This window comes from Thrips palmi, unplaced genomic scaffold, assembly GCF_012932325.1.
Source record: "Thrips palmi isolate BJ-2018 unplaced genomic scaffold, TpBJ-2018v1 HiC_scaffold_16, whole genome shotgun sequence".
Classification (NCBI taxonomy): Eukaryota; Metazoa; Arthropoda; class Insecta; order Thysanoptera; family Thripidae; genus Thrips; species Thrips palmi.
This window is the reverse complement of record NW_023144625.1, coordinates 565,925-584,253: the sequence shown is the minus strand read 5'-3', so window position 1 is coordinate 584,253 and position 18,329 is coordinate 565,925. Positions and strand designations below refer to the sequence as shown.

The 18,329-nt window shown below is 44.5% G+C and overlaps 2 protein-coding genes across 2 annotated transcripts in view; one reads left to right on the top strand and one right to left on the bottom strand.

The window, feature by feature from the left end:
- Positions 1–360: 360 nt before the first annotated feature.
- LOC117642110 (lipase 3-like) lies at positions 361–10,015 on the top strand. The gene is made up of 9 exons (XM_034379952.1): positions 361–508; positions 888–1,004; positions 1,461–1,644; positions 2,298–2,412; positions 3,663–3,915; positions 6,532–6,693; positions 7,546–7,627; positions 8,770–8,894; positions 9,679–10,015. Exons 1-9 carry the CDS (start codon positions 395–397, stop codon positions 9,859–9,861), a joined length of 1,335 nt encoding a protein of 444 aa, XP_034235843.1. The 5' UTR covers positions 361–394; the 3' UTR covers positions 9,862–10,015.
- A 6,232-nt stretch (positions 10,016–16,247) lies between these two features.
- LOC117642109 (NFX1-type zinc finger-containing protein 1-like) overlaps positions 16,248–18,329 on the bottom strand; it is a 128,879-nt gene continuing 126,797 nt past the window's right edge. The window contains exon 22 of the mRNA XM_034379950.1: positions 16,248–17,632. Within this exon, the coding sequence (XP_034235841.1) occupies positions 17,321–17,632 (312 nt within the window). The 3' untranslated portion in view covers positions 16,248–17,320. The remainder of the gene's footprint in view (positions 17,633–18,329) is intronic.

The window sequence follows — 18,329 nt, the reverse complement described above, 5'->3', positions numbered from 1 at the left end:
TGGGGAAACTACTAGACTACCTCGTGTCTAAAGAAACAACAAAAACACGCCAGATTTTTCCCCTCCTTGTACTCACGCAGCCGTGCATCTGGGCCAGCCAGCGGGATGTCAAGGCAAGCCGACTGTCCGAGCGGTTTGACCTTGCGCTGGTCAGGTCTGGGCGGCGGGTCCCGCAGAGAGAGAGAGAGAGAGAGAGTGACGCGGCCCGCGGAGCTGCGGCTGCTCTCTGAGGCAGGTCTGGGCGGCTGGTCTCGCGGAGAGAGGAGAAGGGAAAAGAAAGGGGGGGGGGGGGCAGAGATGCAGGCCACGGAGCAGCACCGGCTGCAGTCCGAAGAAGGCCCCCAGCCGCGCCGCACGCACTGCCAGGTGCCCGCCAGATTCCCGCGAAGTCGAAATGCCCATCACGCCGACGGTGGCGGTGCTGGCCGCGGTGGTGCTCAGCGTGTGCCCGCAGCAGTCCGTCGGCCAGTTCGACTCGGCGGCTCTGGCAGAACAGTTCCGCGCCCAGGTAAAAATGAGTTAAAACTTTCAACTTCAAATTGTTGAAATTTGTAGCCTAGAAGCGTTTGTAAGTTTTCATATGCATTTAAATGCGTAAGCATATTTTGACAGGTCCTAACGGTTTTAGAATGACACATGTTTACAAGAATACAAGGTTTTACAGAGATGGTACTGTTTTTATATAGTCTCGAAAAGAAAAAAGGTTGTATTCCTTTTACTGTCCCACACATGTAAGCCCCTTAGGGAAACCAATACAGATTTATAAAACCGCATGTTTTTATTGATCTCAATCTTTGTAATAAATTGTAAGATTTTAACCAGTCTTGAAATTTTGCTAGTACCTCAAGTTTCAGAGAGTTTAAACCTTCTTTTGCCGGGGTATGCAGCTGCTCACGGTGTTCACGGGCTCCGCTGGCGCGCGCAGTTCCCTGCACCGGCAACTGGCGGCCATGCCGCGGCTAGGGCGCAGGTCTCCACCAGTGCCGGAGCCCCCGCCCGAAACGGTGAGTCCACCCGAAGAAGCACTCGTCGAGCCGACGACCGCCAGAGTCTGTGAAACAATTCAAAACTTTCCCTGTTTTTGTTTTGTACGAAGTCACGGTATATATTTGCACTTACAAATTTAAGCCTTTCGAATTCCCGACGAAGCTTCGGCTGGTTTCTCTCAGAATCTTTAAATTTGAACATTTTTGTCTGTACCCAGTAAAAATGCTAAATGGATGCCGAAGGAACGTGCTTGGGTAAACTTTTTTTAAGTCAATATTGAAAGAAAAACAAGAATATTTGATTAATTTTACTACAGAAATTCAAGTATATTCTAGTTCTGTACTGTGCATGACTCTGAATTCTCCATTCTTCAGGCCCTCTCCGGGGGTGAAAGAATGTTATGCCATCAAGGGCGTAGTTTTCAAGCCTTTGCTTTACCAGCGTAGGCGCTAAGTTTTGGGAATGTGCTGCAGACGGCGCTGTGTCGACAGAGCGGCCACGCGAACTGCGAGCTCCACACAGTCCGCTCGGAGGATGGCTACCTGCTCAAGGTGGTCCGCATCCCCGCCGCGGCCGGCGCCGTCCCCGCCTTGCTGCTGCACGGCGACCTGGCCTCCTCCGACTCCTGGATGATGCGCAAGGACAAGTCCAACTTGGGTGCGTGTGCGTGAGGCCGGGCTGGTGAAGGAACACAATCCCCCTTTTTTTCCAAATCCCTTGATTTTGTGTGAGTCATTTTTGTTTGAGCGTGGTATGGTCAAAAAGCATGAAGTCCAGAGAGCGCCCACTATGTATCATCATCATATGGCATCGAATGGATCTGGTGCAATTCATCGACCACTTGCCTTCCCGATAATAGGTGATTTTCGCTCTATGTTTTACAGATATTCCATACCCCAACAAACAGCCTTACATTTGTTTTCATTTGAAAGAGGGTCTAACGTACGATCGGCAGTTCGAGGGGTCCTATTCAAAAGATCTTATCTGGCCGTTCCCCCCAAGAGGATCTTATCTTCATCGCAGGCGAATTTCGCTCAGTTTGATGCTACAGACAAATAAAATTAGTGATCAAATTCACTTTAATCTGAAGATTGAGTAAAATTCACATGCGTTTAAGATAAGATTCTAATGGGGGGAACGCCCAGATAAAATCTTTTGAATATTCGTCGAATTAAGTTCGAGAATTCGCAATCGTCTTCTGACAGTAAGGACACTCGTGTCATTTGAAAAGCACTTGAGCGGACGTTGATTTATTATTCAATCAAACAATAAACAAATCAAACAAATAATGAAAAATCTCTGGTGGACAGGAACGGTTCTCAACGCGGCCGGCTACGATGTGTGGGTGGCCAACTTCCGGGGAAGCACCCATGGACGCGGCCACGCCTCGCTCAACACCACCGACCCACGCTTCTGGAATTTCAGGTAAAAAGCAACGCGTGAGTCCTGGACCGTCTCTGTTCGTGTTGATCTTGTGTTGAGAAGTGGGACTTAGTTAAGGTCCGTGCCAGAAAGATTACCCTTAAACTTTTAAGCAATGGGTGAAGGTGAAATCTACACTATTAGGGATCTGTTTTCTTCCTCAAGATCACCGTTTTATCTCTTTCAGCTAAGTTTACACGGTTAAAACGGTTCTTGGTTTTACCAGGAAGCCTATGGCAAAGACATAGGCGATTTCCAGGCAGTTCCTGGGAAATACCAGGAACCGTTTACACCGTGTACTGCCGCTGCCTTTTCCGCCGTTTGGGAACAAGAAACGAAAACTGTCACAATGACTCCTGTCATTCCTGTCGTCGGAGTCGTTGCCGCTCCTTAATACTGTTACACTTCGTGCAGTTTACCGAAGTATTCTTGTCCGACGAAAGATCCATGTCTGTGAAGGAATTGAAGTGGACACGCACTTGCCACTGTCTTTTCTAAACTAGGACAGTTGGAATCACAGAGAGCACATTTAGACGGCCGTCCGGCCCCTTCACCGCCTTTTACTGTTAAATATGTTGTATGTGGCAGATTCAGGCTACATACAAATAAATAACGTAGAAAAATAGGCAGACGCACAGCGGTGTGTGTGTGTGTGCGATGAAATTTCCCGGCTGGTCATACATACTTTACTTACATAACCATCCTCACTCAAAGTTGAGTGACAATACTATCTGGTCAGTAGGTACACTGAGACAAGGCGGTGCCCAGAAAGTGACCGACTAAGTAGCCCGTCCCAGTTTTTAGGGCGACTTGAGTCGCCTAGTTTCTGGGCGACACGGTCGCCTAGTTTTAGGGCATCTTGGTCATGTAAACACTGAGCTCACTGATCTATGTAGGCCCCAGGCACCCACAACCTGAGCACCTTTGGGGTTGATCCGACCTAATGTAAACCACTGCTGCCCAGATTCGGGGCACCCATTGCGCCTAGATTCAGGGCACCTCTGACGCCACCCAAATGTGAAATTCATTGGGTTTATCCACGTGCAGGCTAACTTGTGTACAATGCCTTAGGCCAGCATTGATAAGTACGCTTAGTATTTACATCACCAAGATGCCCTAAAACTAGGCGATTGTGTCGCCCAGAAACTAGACGACTCAAGTTTCTCACTTAAAATTAGGGATTGGTCAAGACTTTGGCATGACCAGTGTAGCGGTGTGTCGGTTAGCACTCAGAGTAAGTACTTCTGCTGCAGCTGGCACGAGATGGGCGTGTACGACATACCCGCCTTCGTGGACTACATCCTGGCGCACACCAAGGCCCCCACACTGCACCTCGTGGGCCACTCGATGGCCTCGTCCGCTGCACTGGTGACGCTTTCCGTGCGGCCCGAGTACAACGCCAAGATTCGCCTCGCCAGCTTCATGTCCCCCTCCATCCGCTTCCGTAGAGGCATCATTCGCGGCACGTCTGACCTCACCTTCCGATTCTTTAGGAACAACGTGGAGGTAATCTTCAAGTGACGCTTTACTCGTAGGAATGCATCTCTTGCGCCCCTCCCCAACCCGTCCGTCTGCATCCGCCCTTCCTCAAATAATTTGGCATAACGATGTAAGCTGAGGCCTTAGAATGGTTTACAACATTACACCAAATAATTTGACTCTATTCTGCAGTCAGGGAGAAAATCAAATGAACATTTCAAGACGTCATCAATTCAACATTTCGTTGAAAATATTGTCGGTAGAAAATAACGCCACTTGTGTAAATTGTCAGAAACGTCAGAAACGTGTTTGAAGTCCTTTCAAAATTCGCACTCCTACGAAAGCTGAGAATCTGAAAACTAATTCTGGTATTGATGGCCTGTGTTCTACAGTATGTCAAGTTTACAGCTTTCAGAGGTGCGCTAGTTTCTCTGTGAGAAAAACATTCGGTTATTGTCGATAATATATTTACGGGATTTGCTATACTTAGAAGTACGGTGTAATTTCGGACACTGGTAAATATATGGAAACTTGCCCCGAACACTGATGTCTCTCTATACGGCCAACTTGGAGGTTTGTCCGTCGCGCATCGTCGGCCACACTTAAAACCATCATTTCAATCACCGGAGGCCAAACAGGGGCAAACTCCAGTAGAAATAGTGGTTTTTGTATTACAACCATTTTACCTAAATTGCTTTTGTAAAACTTTACTGGCAAGCCGAAACTGTTCATGCCGGTTCATGAGGTGATTGTTTGTCGATTCAATCATGTAAGAGCATACTGTGTCAAATTTTCAATCACCTGGTCGAATAGTATGGTTTATATGGGCTTAAAACTAAAAATGCACTTTATGGGGCAATTCGGACATACAAACGTCACCCAGGGAGAGTGGGTATGTCCTGAACACTTCCAATTTCGCAGGGTTTGAGTGGTGGAAGCTGAAGAGCTCTTCTGAAAGTTGAAGATAATCCATAACAACATAATCCTCAATTGTTACAGCGGTTTCTTTGTAAACTTCGAATTTCATGAAATGGGGCAAAGCTACATCTTTAATACTTAGTTTTTTTTATATGCGTGTTCTACCTTAGTGTCAAATCGTTTTGATTAATTTTCTTTCATGTGATATGAGAGTTGGACTTCGCGAATGGCTGCATAGCTCGCCGGTTTACTATGCAACGCTTTCCACTGAGCCCCTGTATCTTCCTAACCGTACATACGACACGACTACTTGCATGCATGTATGTGATCGTATGTAATCTTGTAGAGGCAGATTTAAGATCCTTTTTCGCGTAATAAAGTATGGCCCGAGTTGCTTGTGAAAGCTAATCGGTCAAAAACTAACAAATAGAAGCGTTCTAAATGGCTCTACTAGTTCCACCCACTATTTCTGAAATTGAACTACATATGAGTGCAATACATGACTTAAAATAATGTATGAATGACCACCCCTACCTTACTTTTACATCTAAACCCTTACGAATTTCTCACATAATCATATTAGCACTTTAGAAAGAGACAGTGATCGATTTTGGGACCAAAATCAGAACGAAAAGTCGTTTTTTCCAAGGGTGTCCGAAATTACCCCAAAACACGGGGTAATTTCGGACACTGCTTCGGACCCTCCACTGTAAAAACGGTGAGGTGCAAATATTTGAAATAAGCGCCAAATCGAAGCTAAAGGTGCGTAGATGATAAATTTTAACCCTCAAGTCCATGACAGCACCACAACTTTCACAATTTCAAAAAAACCTCTCAAAAGTGTCCGAAGTTACCCCGTTTCACGGTACTTAGAAGTACGGTGTTTATCGGCGAGCTTAAAAATGAGAAACTTGCTCGAACCTTGTCTCTCTAATACTGATCCAACACTGTGAGAAAAAGGTAAGGTTTTTGCCGTTCATTTACGAACATGATTTTCCGTTCTTGGAAGTACAGTGTTTACCGTACCTGTAAGTACGGTGTTTACCGTACTTTGTGCAGTGCACTAGCTAAGAGACACCCGTTTCCTTGCAGCAAAGTCAATCTGGACCATTTGAAAAACTCACTAAAACTCCTTGGAATGGCATCCATGGCTACTACATCTTTACAATGCGCTGTATAAACTATGGCAAACACCTTACGTCCTACGGCAAACACCGTTCCTCTACGTTCGGCAAATCCCGTCAATAAATAAACGGCGAAAACCGTACCTTTTTCTCTGAGTGAAGGTTGTTTTGACATCCTTTGAGATAGAACTCTCTCTCTCTCTCTCTCTCTCTCTCTCTCTCTCTCTCTCTCTCTCTCTCTCTCTCTCTCTCTCTCTCTCTCTCTCTCTCTAGAATCTCCGAGATGTCGCTACCGGAAATGCGGGTAATATGGACCACTAGTAAGTGGGTAATGTGTTATTCTTCCGAAGATTGGTGATGTCTCACAGCGGATTTCTCCAAAACCGTTTCTACCGCCCGAATGCGAACTTGCACGCACCTTGGCTCGAACCAATCATAGAGAAGATTTTAAGGGGCGGTCCACATTATCCACTGGTGGTCCATATTACCTGCTTTCACGGTATTCGAACCTCAGTTTCTGGCTCGGCGACCCGCCACAATGAGATCCGCGCCGTCAACAATGCCCACAAGTTGATGCAATTATGGGCGTGGTTTGGACCAGGATTTCTTGGGCCGCAACGACTTCGTGGAGATCTGGCACCGCTCGGCGACGCTGCACGCCATCGGGGACATCTTCTGCATGGACGACTCGCCACTCATCGCCCTCTGCTACCGCATGTTCGAGGAGGTGCTCGGCAAGAGCAGTCCGGACCAGCGACTACCGGTACGTCGGCTCACGAAATGTTTATGGTCTCTTACTGTCCAGAAATTTATTGGGACATCTGTAGCCATAAAAATGGAAAATGGGGCAAACATGTGTTTGCCGGTGTGAGCACACTTATTATCCAAGGAGCGTAACATTATGTTGAAATGAGCGTGATTAAATGTCACGGTCGTTTCAACACTTGCAAAGAAGCTTGCAAAGAAAAGTACTTCGCAGTGCAAAGTATTCTCTGGCTTTGAGTTACGAACTCCCTTGAGAACTTTTTTCTTTGCACTTCAAAGAAATAGTTCGTAAGTTTCGAGGAAAAAGTTTGCAACATTGCGAAGCATTGGTTTGTAACGAAACCAAGCATTTTCTTTGCAAGCTGCAAAGTAATACTTCGGAATGCAAAGAAAATAGTTCGTAAGAGAGTTTGTAATACAATGACGCAGAACACTTCGCACGTATTTTTGGGTGAACGGAACAATGCTGAAAAGAGCGTGGCAGTTTTGTCGCACTCGTTTCTACGTCATGTCACGCTCCTGGAATGAGAGTGACCTTGAGTGTTAACTCACTTTGAGGAGCACTACCGCCCACCACCGGTGACTTCTATACTTCTCATGTCGTCGAGGTGTAGAAATGTTTGAAATCATGGATGAAAAGAACACCATCTGATGGATCTGGTACAGTTCGGATAAGGGTTGTGCAATGGAACGTATTCTCTAGTCATCGTCTTCTTACCTTGGCACTGAGTGTGTACGGCATGTCTGCGCTCGTCAGATCGTGCATGCATGCAGGTGTGATCCAGTTAGTGCATTGTACGGACACTTTGATTTGTAGAGTAAATTTGTGCATAAATTTTCTTCGCTGCAGGACTACCTGGCCACCTTCGGTGCATACCACCCGGCAGGAACCAGTTTCCGATGTATTGAACACTTCGGAGTCATAAATCTGGGTAAGTATTCAGGGATTGTCCAACCGTTACTCTTTTTAGGAGGGTACGCACCCACCCATGGGGAAGTAACACCAGCCACATTTGAGCCATAGTTGAAGGTTCACAAAAAATTGAAATTTACTAAAATTTGTTCAATTTCATCGAAATTCTTCTCAAAATTTATCGAAATTCTTCTCTAAATTCAAGAGATTTTTCGGAAATTAATCGAATTTCTAATGAAATTGAGTTGATTTGTGTACCGGAAGTCACAGTGATTTCGCTTTGCATCCACTCTACAAATCCATAAGCGTACATTGTACGCTCTACCTGGAGCATGCCTGCAAGCACGCTCCAGCTAGGCCTGCCAAGCATGCACTTACTTGTGCATACATGCCATGTACACGCTTCTTGATGCAGTGAACTCCCTATCCCTTATGCACTAGATGCATGCTTCAGTAAGCGTCTACTTGGCATGTATGCACACTGCAATTGCACTGCAATCGCCAAAAAACGGCCTTACGGAAAAGTATTGCCTTCAGAACGGCAATACACAGAAGTATCGCCAAAATTTGGCGATACATTTGGGTATTGCCAAAACAACGGCATTAAACAAAGGTCTTGTCCCCTTGATTTGTTCGACGTTCATTGCCGAATCGTGGCAATACTCCAAAGTATCGCCAAATTTCGGCAATACTTTTGTGTATCGCCGTTTTTAAGGCAATACTTTTCCGTAAGACCGTTTATGGGCGATACTCAATTGCATCGCCAAAAAAGGTACTAAAAGTATTGCCGTTGGATTTGCAGTGCACTAGTAAGTGCATGCTTTGCAGGCATGCGCTACCTGAAGCGTGCTTGCAGGCATGCTCCAGGTAGAGCATACAATGTACGCTTTTGGATTTCTAGAGCAGCCAATCGGAAGGTCTAGTTTTGAAGTTTATTGTGCGTACCCATGGCGGCTCATGTATTAAGCACATTAGTTTCAAATAGTTTTCTCAATTTGGAAAGGTTCGGGAAGGAAGTCTCGTGGTATTTGACGTCTCAACCTCTCTAAGTGAAGAAAAAAGTCAGAGACCTAAACCGAAAACGCATTTCTTGATCCCACGGGCGGACTCGCACTTTAAAGGCGAGCAAAGACTTTGGAGCACTGACATTTTGTTTTCCAGGACGGTTTCGTCCTTTCGGCAAGGGCGTGAACGACCCGAACCCGCCGGCTGACTACAATCTGACGGCTGTCTCTGCCCCCGTGGCGCTCTACTACTCGACAACGGATGGCCTCATCGACCCCAAGGTACGTGCCCGACGTGCCCCGCGTGCTTCGAGAGAAAAAACTGCACTCTGGCCGTCATTTGCATTGCTAGTATTCGCTTAACGCTGAACCCAACGTTAAGGGTACACTGAAATTTAAAGTGGGAGACTTTCCACTAATTTTTAACGATACAAAGAGTATCCAAATATCGTACAGAAATGTACCTCTGAAAAGGGACGGTACTCTGATGCATGAACGAAGAAAGGACATAAGCAATTAATCGTATTTCAACTTCATATGGGGTGGAGATGGTCACGCGAAAGGTGGATAACTTGTTAACCTCATCCCCTGGAATGACGGTTCTTAGTTGTTTTTTTTTCAGCGCCACTGCTTTTTACACTGAGTACCAAGAGCCTAATATATAAGCCATTTATTGTGCAAGATAACTCTACATATATAGTGCAAGATACAATTATATTGGCAAAACATGAACCATATGTGGCGTCACTGGTTGTCATATATTGCCATACATTTCCCATATATTTTCCTTTCTACAAGGGAATTTTGTAAAAGATTGCTACTTGCTGTTTAGGTTGGTAACTTGTAAGATACCAAGTTGACAAAGGCGAGCGAGAAACCATTTGCAGAATCCTGTGTTTACGAGTAGAGTCAATTATTTTGAAGGCACACGTAAAATGCGGCGATGTTTGCCGCGAAGAGAACTTCTGTTACCTTTCAGAATACGTGTTGCGTCAAATGTCAACCGATCTCGCGGCTTCACCATCACACAAACTTTAACGCCAACTTTTTGTTGTTCTTTCAACAGGACGTAGACCGCTTGGCGCGGTTGCTTCCCAAGGTGCACGACAAGTACCTCGTCCCACACAAGCGCTTCAATCACGTGGACTTCATGTGGGCGAAGGACGCGCGCAGCCTCGTCTACAACAAGATCTTGTCAAACATGAAAGAGCTGGACTCAAAACTCTTGAACAAGAACGCCATTGACTAAACGCCCTCTGCCGGACTGCGATGAGAGCGGCTGTGTGCATATTTATCCCGACTGATGCATTCAAAACGAACTAATTTTACTGTAAAAGACCGTGGCTGTGATTTACTGAAAATGAACATGCAATTAGACCATTGTAACTCTGTGAAATAAATTGTACCTGTAAAGAAAGGAAAATTGACGTCTCGTTGGTCTTATCCATAGTCCAAATTGCTGTTACACGAAAAAGAGGAAAAGAGGCGCACCAACGCAGGCTCTCTACAAAGTCTTCGATTTTCATACCTGCAGACACGTTGCCTGCCGATGCTCTGAACCCAGACTCGTCCTGTCGGAGTCGGATGACTGCTGTTTGTGGACATGGGGACAGCAAAACACAGACAAAGTTCGCAAACTGACATCAGTGGAATAACAGAACCGGCGGCTCCATAAGCATTGCACAGGACGGGTAAAATAATATAGCAGAACAAGCTGTCGGCGTGTTGAGTAGCGCGGTGGCGAACACTGAGAATGAAAAAGTCATGATCAGGACTAAAATTTTGGGTGAGGAATTGGGTGACGGACACCTCGCCCCGGTTAACTCGTTCCCGGTCTTTGTCGCACCCGGGCTTAGCCGCCCCCAGTTTCATTTGAGACTCGCCCCAGCAGTTACGCCAACTCGGTCCCAATGCTCATTTTTTTTAAATTTCCCGCCAAATACCCGACCGGCCTTACTACTGAGCGGTTCCAAAACCAACGAACTCTTGGAAACTCATCTCTTCGATGTGGATGAAACTTTTTTTAGGGGTAGGGGTCAGACCATCGGGGCTCAAACGGGACGGGGCTCATGTCCTGTATGCCTTATGAAAAGATCCAATGTCAAAGGATTTTGCGATAAATCACCCCGTTTGGCTGTTGTAACATAGCAAAGTTTTCACTTTGGTCCGGATCATGATATTTCCTTTATTTTTCTCCGTACTTACTGAATGTTTTTATTCCGACAGTGGTTCTTTACGTTAAAAGAGCTGGGGAACACGACGGAAATAGTTTCGAGGTTTGATGTCGCTCTCTCCATTTAACGTAATTTTTTTTTCTCCTCGAAAAATCGCTGTTTCAGAAATAGCTCATCTTCGATTTCGATGTTACTTCACTCTAAATCCAAAGGCAATACTTTTAGCACCTTTTTTGGCGATACAATTGAGTATCGCCAATAAACGGCCTTACGGAAAAGTATTGCCTTCAAAACGGCGATACACAGAAGTATCGCCAAAATGTTACTTCTGCTACTACCACCAAGATCTGCACTATGGGCGGCTCCAGGCAGGCTCACGCCCAGCCAAAATTTGGCGATACTTTTGAGTATTGCCACGATTTGGCAATAAACGTCGAACAAATCGAGCGTACAAGACCTTGGTTTAATGCCGTGGTTTTGGCAATATCCAAAAGTATTGCCAAATTTTGGCGATCGGGTCATTCCATATAAGATTTACACGGATCTGGGTGACCTTTGACGATTTCGACCACATTTGGCACGAAGGTAGCCCTAGTGGTCAGGAACATGCCCACAAATCTCAAGTGGTTTCGTCAGAATCGGCATTTCAATTTTTTACTCTTGAAAAACTTGTAATTTCTTCAAAATGGCTCAACAAGGCTATTTTTTGTCCGATTTTTATGCGGTAAAGCTTTTTTGACGTAAAATGCGATGAGGAATCCGAATATGCCCTCAGATTTGGTCTAGCGTGATTACCAGTGGAGTAAATTGCGAAAAACATGAAAATGAAGCCATATTTCACGAGCCTGCGTACACTAGTAGAAAATCCAAATCTGAACTTCCCACCGAGCTACATTGTAGTTCAGTTTATGGGCTTTCCATATCTGTGTTCAAAAATAGTGGTTGTGGCCCTCCCTTAGGAGCTGTAGGCCGCAATAAACAACTCTGCACTCAAATTTTAGCTGAGCAAAATACACATTTTTGAGCTTCATAGCTCAGGGTGATGAGCTACACGCATGCCGCTTATACCATTCGAAAGGGAATTTCAAGACGATACCATTACTAGGTCTTAAAGTAAAAAATGTGGACCGATCAATAGCTAAAAAGCTGGGCCAGACCTGAAATTTTGTGGGCTTGTTCGACTAAGGGTAGGTGAAATCTGAACCAAGTATCACCAATATGGAAGGACCACCTATTTTAGCAAGCTCTATTTTTGTGAAGTTTTTATCATTTTTTACAAAATATTTCCAAGTTTTTCATCTTTTTCCTAATTTTATTGCTTATATGGATACAATAGTTTGTAGGTAAGCCAATGAAACCTGGCTGGTCCCTTTCTCATTACAAATGCCAAGTAGCCAAGGAATGCGACATTCAAAGTTGACAAACGTTTCAAATCGCTTGAAAACCGAACGGTTTGGAGTTGCTAAAAAAAATTGCAGAGCCACTCAGGGGGTCATCCTGAGTAGATTGACACCTATTTTGGCCAATTCCATCAGGGCAGGTTGTGGGAGGGGGGTGGGGTAGGGCGAGGAATAGTACGGGTGCAGCTAGACATCCCAAGAGAGACGGAAAGACTGCTCGCCGGATTGGCTGCCTACCTTCACGGGGCGTCTCAGCCGAGCCAAAACCCAACTTTTTCTATATACCAATCGAAAGCTTATGAAATTTCGAGTAAGTGAGTACACATTTGACAAGTTAAAATGCTGCCGTTTACTTATTTTCTTAATTGGGAAAACTTGTATTGCAAATTTTGAGTTTTAGCGGCATTTTTGCGAAGTTTGGCATCCACTAACCCGATCGGGCTCATATTGGTACCGTTGGATTCGTCTTGAAATTCCCTTTCGAATGGTATAAGCGGCATGCGTGTAGCTCATCACCCTGAGCTATGAAGCTCAAAAATGTGTATTTTGCTCAGCTAAAATTTGAGTGCAGAGTTGTTTATTGCGGCCTACAGCTCCTAAGGGAGGGCCACAACCACTATTTTTGAACACAGATATGGAAAGCCCATAAACTGAACTACAATGTAGCTCGGTGGGAAGTTCAGATTTGGATTTTCTACTAGTGTACGCAGGCTCGTGAAATATGGCTTCATTTTCATGTTTTTCGCAATTTACTCCACTGGTAATCACGCTAGACCAAATCTGAGGGCATATTCGGATTCCTCATCGCATTTTACGTCAAAAAAGCTTTACCGCATAAAAATCGGACAAAAAATAGCCTTGTTGAGCCATTTTGAAGAAATTACAAGTTTTTCAAGAGTAAAAAATTGAAATGCCGATTCTGACGAAACCACTTGAGATTTGTGGGCATGTTCCTGACCACTAGGGCTAACTTCGTGCCAAATGTGGTCGAAATCGTCAAAGGTCACCCAGATCCGTGTAAATCTTATATGGAATGACCCGATCGCCAAAATTTGGCAATACTTTTGGATATTGCCAAAACCACGGCATTAAACCAAGGTCTTGTACGCTCGATTTGTTCGACGTTTATTGCCAAATCGTGGCAATACTCAAAAGTATCGCCAAATTTTGGCGATACTCTGCAAACTGAAGTGTGTACATAGTACACTCTTATTGGAGCATACTTCCAAGTACACTCTTATTTACAGCATACTTGCTAGGCACACGCTAAAAAAGAGTGTGCCTGGCAAGTACACGCCAAATAAGTGTGTACCTTCCATGTACACGCTAAAATACACTCGATAAGTCCTATCTAAAAGCATGGGCCAGTTTTAGTGTACTTGCCAGGTACACTCTTATTTAGCGTGTACATGCAATGTACACTCTATTTTAGTGTGTACCTAGCAGGTATGCTGTAAATAAGTGTGTACTTGGAAGTATGCCCTAATAAGAGTGTACTATGTACACACTTCAGTTTGCAGAGTACTTTTGTGTATCGCCGTTTTGAAGGCAATACTTTCCCGTAAGGCCGTTTCTTGGCGATACTCAATTGTATCGCCAAAAAATGTACTTTAGTATCGCCGTTGCATTTGCAGTGTTTCCTCCCATGATCCTCTCATGAAGAAAATCCTAAAAGGATTTGGTCGTAAGTTTTGTTTCTGGATACGAAAAGATGAATCATTTTGGCCGTTTTACTTGAATTTTCGAACCACTCTGCAAACTGAAGTGTGTACATAGTACACTCTTATTGGAGCATACTTCCAAGTACACTCTTATTTACAGCATACTTGCTAGGCACACGCTAAAAAAGAGTGTGCCTGGCAAGTACACGCCAAATAAGTGTGTACCTTCCATGTACACGCTAAAATACACTCGATAAGTCCTATCTAAAAGCATGGGCCAGTTTAAGTGTACTTGCCAGGTACACTCTTATTTAGCGTGTACATGCAATGTACACTCTATTTTAGTGTGTACCTAGCAGGTATGCTGTAAATAAGTGTGTACTTGGAAGTATGCCCTAATAAGAGTGTACTATGTACACACTTCAGTTTGCAGAGTACTTTTGTGTATCGCCGTTTTGAAGGCAATACTTTCCCGTAAGGCCGTTTCTTGGCGATACTCAATTGTATCGCCAAAAAATGTACTTTAGTATCGCCGTTGCATTTGCAGTGTTTTCCCCCCATGATCCTCTCATGAAGAAAATCCTAAAAGGATTTTGGGCGTAAGTTTTGTTTCTGGATACGAAAAGATGAATCATTTTTGGGCCCTTTTACTTGAATTTTCGAACCACTCTGCAAACTGAAGTGTGTACATAGTACACTCTTATTTGGGGCATACTTCCAAGTACACTCTTATTTACAGCATACTTGCTAGGCACACGCTAAAAAAAAGTGTGCCTGGCAAGTACACGCCAAAAAAGTGTGTACCTTCCATGTACACGCTAAAATACACTCGATAAGTCCTATCTAAAAGCATGGGCCAGTTTAAGTGTACTTGCCAGGTACACTCTTATTTAGCGTGTACATGCAATGTACACTCTATTTTAGTGTGTACCTAGCAGGTATGCTGTAAATAAGTGTGTACTTGGAAGTATGCTCTAATAAGAGTGTACTATGTACACACTTCAGTTTGCAGAGCAACTTTCGGAGTTTGCGTCGAAGCTTATGACACGTGCTCTACAAATCAAATAGTGTACATGGTACGCTCTAACTGGAGCATGCCTACAAGCACGCTCTAACTAGCGCATGCCTGCCAAGCATGCACTAACTAGTGCATACATGCCATGTACACGCTTCCTGATGCAGAAAACTCCCTATCTCTTATGCAGTAAATGTATGCTTCAGTTAGCGTGTACATGGCATGTATGTACTAGTTAGTGCATGCTTGGCAGGCATGCGCTAGCTAGAGCGTGCTTGCAGGCATGCTCCAGTTAGAGCATACTATGTACACTCTTTGATTTGTAGAGTGAGCATTGTCTTGAGACGAATCCGTTGATGTATAGAAAAGTCATTTAGGACAATTTTGAAAATTTACACCCTATTTTAGCATGAGAGAATTGGGGGCGACTTAACCTGGGGACCAAAGGGGCGGGACGGGGAAGGGCGTGGCTCGGGATAGACCGGGGACGAGTTACTTGCGGCGAGTTGTCCTAGATCCGAGGAATTCTTCGTATTGTGAAGCAAAATCCTTCATAATACGAAGCATTTCTTCGTAATACGAAGCAATTCTACAATGCCTGCATTTTCTTTGTAGTTATGAAGCAAATGCTTTGTAGGCTTTTAAGAGTGTATTACCTAAATTTAGGTGAAGGTTTCCTCACCCAAATTAAGGTGATAAAACTACGTAAGCATACACGTTACTGACACACCCTTCCACGCACAAGTTTGGGCGAGGATCCTTCCTCACTCAAAGTCGGGTGATACCTCGCCCAAAATTGAGTAATGAATGAGTACTGATCAAGGCTCTTTCATTCTCAGTGAAGCTCTTTCTTTGAGAAAAGTTCCTGTGGCCCTGGTGGGATAATCCAAAGTTTTTGAAATGTTGAGCATACTTTAAGGCGTTTTCTTTCAAAATATGCCCGAGCCATCTCAAAAATCGCATATTTAGTCGGAGAAATCGTGACGTCATTTCGCAAGGCAGAGATTCCGGCCAGCTCCGTTGTGATTCCATTACCCCTTGTCTCCACTGTGGGAAAAAATCACAGTAAATCCTGTAGCGATTAGTACAGCTGTCACTGTAGTTCAGAGTACAGGATTTACTGTACTTTTTTTACAGGATCTACTGTACTTTGTACGGGATTTACTGTTACCACTGGAGTGGAGTACGGAATATCCTGTACCAGGTACAGTAAAGGCTGTAACCAGGCACAGTAAATACTGTGTCCTGAACTACAGTAAATCCCGGCAAAAAAAAATTAACGGGATTTACTGTGTTTTTTTCGCACAGTGTCATGCTTACAACTTATTCCACGTCAATCAATGGGAGTCAACGCATAGGAGATGACAATAATTATGCTATCCAAAGGTGGTTGATTTCAGTACAGATTTTATTTCCTAGCTGGTGAAACTGAAAAATCACAATTTCTATGCCAAAAGGCCATTAGACTTTAAGAACAGCTCGCAGGTATTCAATTTATGGTAATCATTTAGCATTGCTGATTTCCTCTCGGAAAATTATTAGAACTCCTGAGTGTACAACAAATGGAAACATAAACCCCGTCATGAACAAATCAGCACTGCACTAGAATTAAAATCTCTACAACTTATATAACATGTACACTTAAATGTGAACTGCAAACACTTAAAAACAAACAACTCATCGTATTAAAAATCGTCAGATTATAACAGTGAAAAGAATGGCCGGTTTAAAATAGTTGCCAACTGTACAGTACAGAACACAGAACATCATACTTGGGTTCCCACGGACCCACAAGGCCGCAGGGATGGAAAAAGTGGACCGCCAAGACCCGTTACGAAATGCAGGAGTCCATGACTCGTAAACGGTCATCGGTGCAATATTTACCCCACAATATGTTACGAAATGGGGAAAATAGTTTTCCAAAGAAAAGATGCCAAATTTTGCAGGACGACCGCAAATCCCAATGTTGACGAAATAAGGTAACGTACACACTCTATTTTACAGTGTGGTTTTCGGTGCATAGGTTGGCACGAAATGAAGCATACGTTTTCAAATGCACCAAATAGTGCGCAGCCAGGCTTGAACAAGTGCATTGTTGTGCAGTACCTTCTGCGCACCAAATCACCGCATTTGACGCACACTCATTCCAGGAGCGTGACATCACGTTGAAACGAACGTGACAAAATGTCACGTTCGTTCGAGCACTGTGTCACGTTCGTTTGGTTGTGAACAAGCTGATTTTTGGCCAATTCACGCCCAAACGAATTTGGAATAATGCTCAAACGAACCTGACATTTTGTCACGTGCATTTCAACGTGATGGCACGTTCCTAGAATGAGAGTGCGCATATGCTCAATTTTGTGCCAAGCTATCAGCCACCATGAAACCTCTTAGGCATTTAGTGTGACCTGATAGCGGGTCCGAGGTGGGTCACTTGCAGTGTCTGGGAGGCAGCGCGCTAGTACTGCATGGCGCTGTGCCAGGCCGGCCCGGAGGCGCCGTCCACGTCCGAGGCGAGGGTGTTGTCCCTGCGCAGCCGGTGGCTGGCGCCCCCGATGTGCGCCCCGCAGCCCTCCACGGGGCAGGCGGCCTCCTCCATGGCGCCGCCGCACTCGGTGATGCAGTACGGGTGGCCGTTGGGGCAGCGGAACCAGTGGCCCGGCTTCATGCCCATGGCGGCCACGATGGCGTCTAGCTCCGGCCGGGAGAGGCCCACGCAGGCTGCCGCCGCCAGCTCCTCCAGCTGCAGAAGGATCCGACGGTCGTCCTCCTGCAAGGACACGTTTGATTGAAGCTCATTTGTAGCCGATTCACATCCAAACCAGTATGACACATTGCTCAGAGGAACGTGACATCCTCACTGAAAATTCAAACGTTATGAATATAGCGTCAATTGGTGCAACGCAAAAGCATTGCACATGAAGTGCATTGCCTTCTCATCCCCATGCATTAGCAAAGGGCATTTTCGGGACGCATACACTCTCAGACTCGTATTGACTTTTTTTTTTCATTATTGACATTTTGTCCTTTGCTTACGTAGTTTTTTAAGCAGCAATAATATGTAGTATTTCCTTTGTAACCGTGTACAAAATTGTTCACTATAAAGACTAAATTGTCATCAATTATTGACTATTTTTTAAGTCAATCACGTAGTGACTCTTTGTCAATAGCAAATTGACTTAATGTCAATTCGTGCCAAGCCGAACAAAATCCTTGCGGCCGCAAATCCTACATGAATATTGAGGAAATAGTACTTTTTATTGCAGTGTAAAATACTCTTTAAGACCTCGAAGTATGAAAGTTTTGGTATGAAAATTCAGACTGAATGTAAGTAAATCGACTTCTTACAAAAAATTATGAATTTTCAGTAATTTTTTTTAACAGTGAGATAGTTTTACCAGTGCATATGTGCTAGACTCATAGCGTTTGGAATCTCAGTGTTGTCACATTCCTTTCTACGTGATCTC

Bases quoted from the DNA above. Each gene is read 5' to 3' on its own strand.
- LOC117642110 (XM_034379952.1), top strand. From the start codon at position 395: ATGCCCATCACGCCGACGGTGGCGGTGCTGGCCGCGGTGGTGCTCAGC. The intron at 2,413-3,662 runs GTAAAAAGCAAC...CTTCTGCTGCAG, and splicing joins CCACGCTTCTGGAATTTCAG to CTGGCACGAGATGGGCGTGT. The intron at 8,895-9,678 runs GTACGTGCCCGA...TTCTTTCAACAG, and splicing joins ATGGCCTCATCGACCCCAAG to GACGTAGACCGCTTGGCGCG.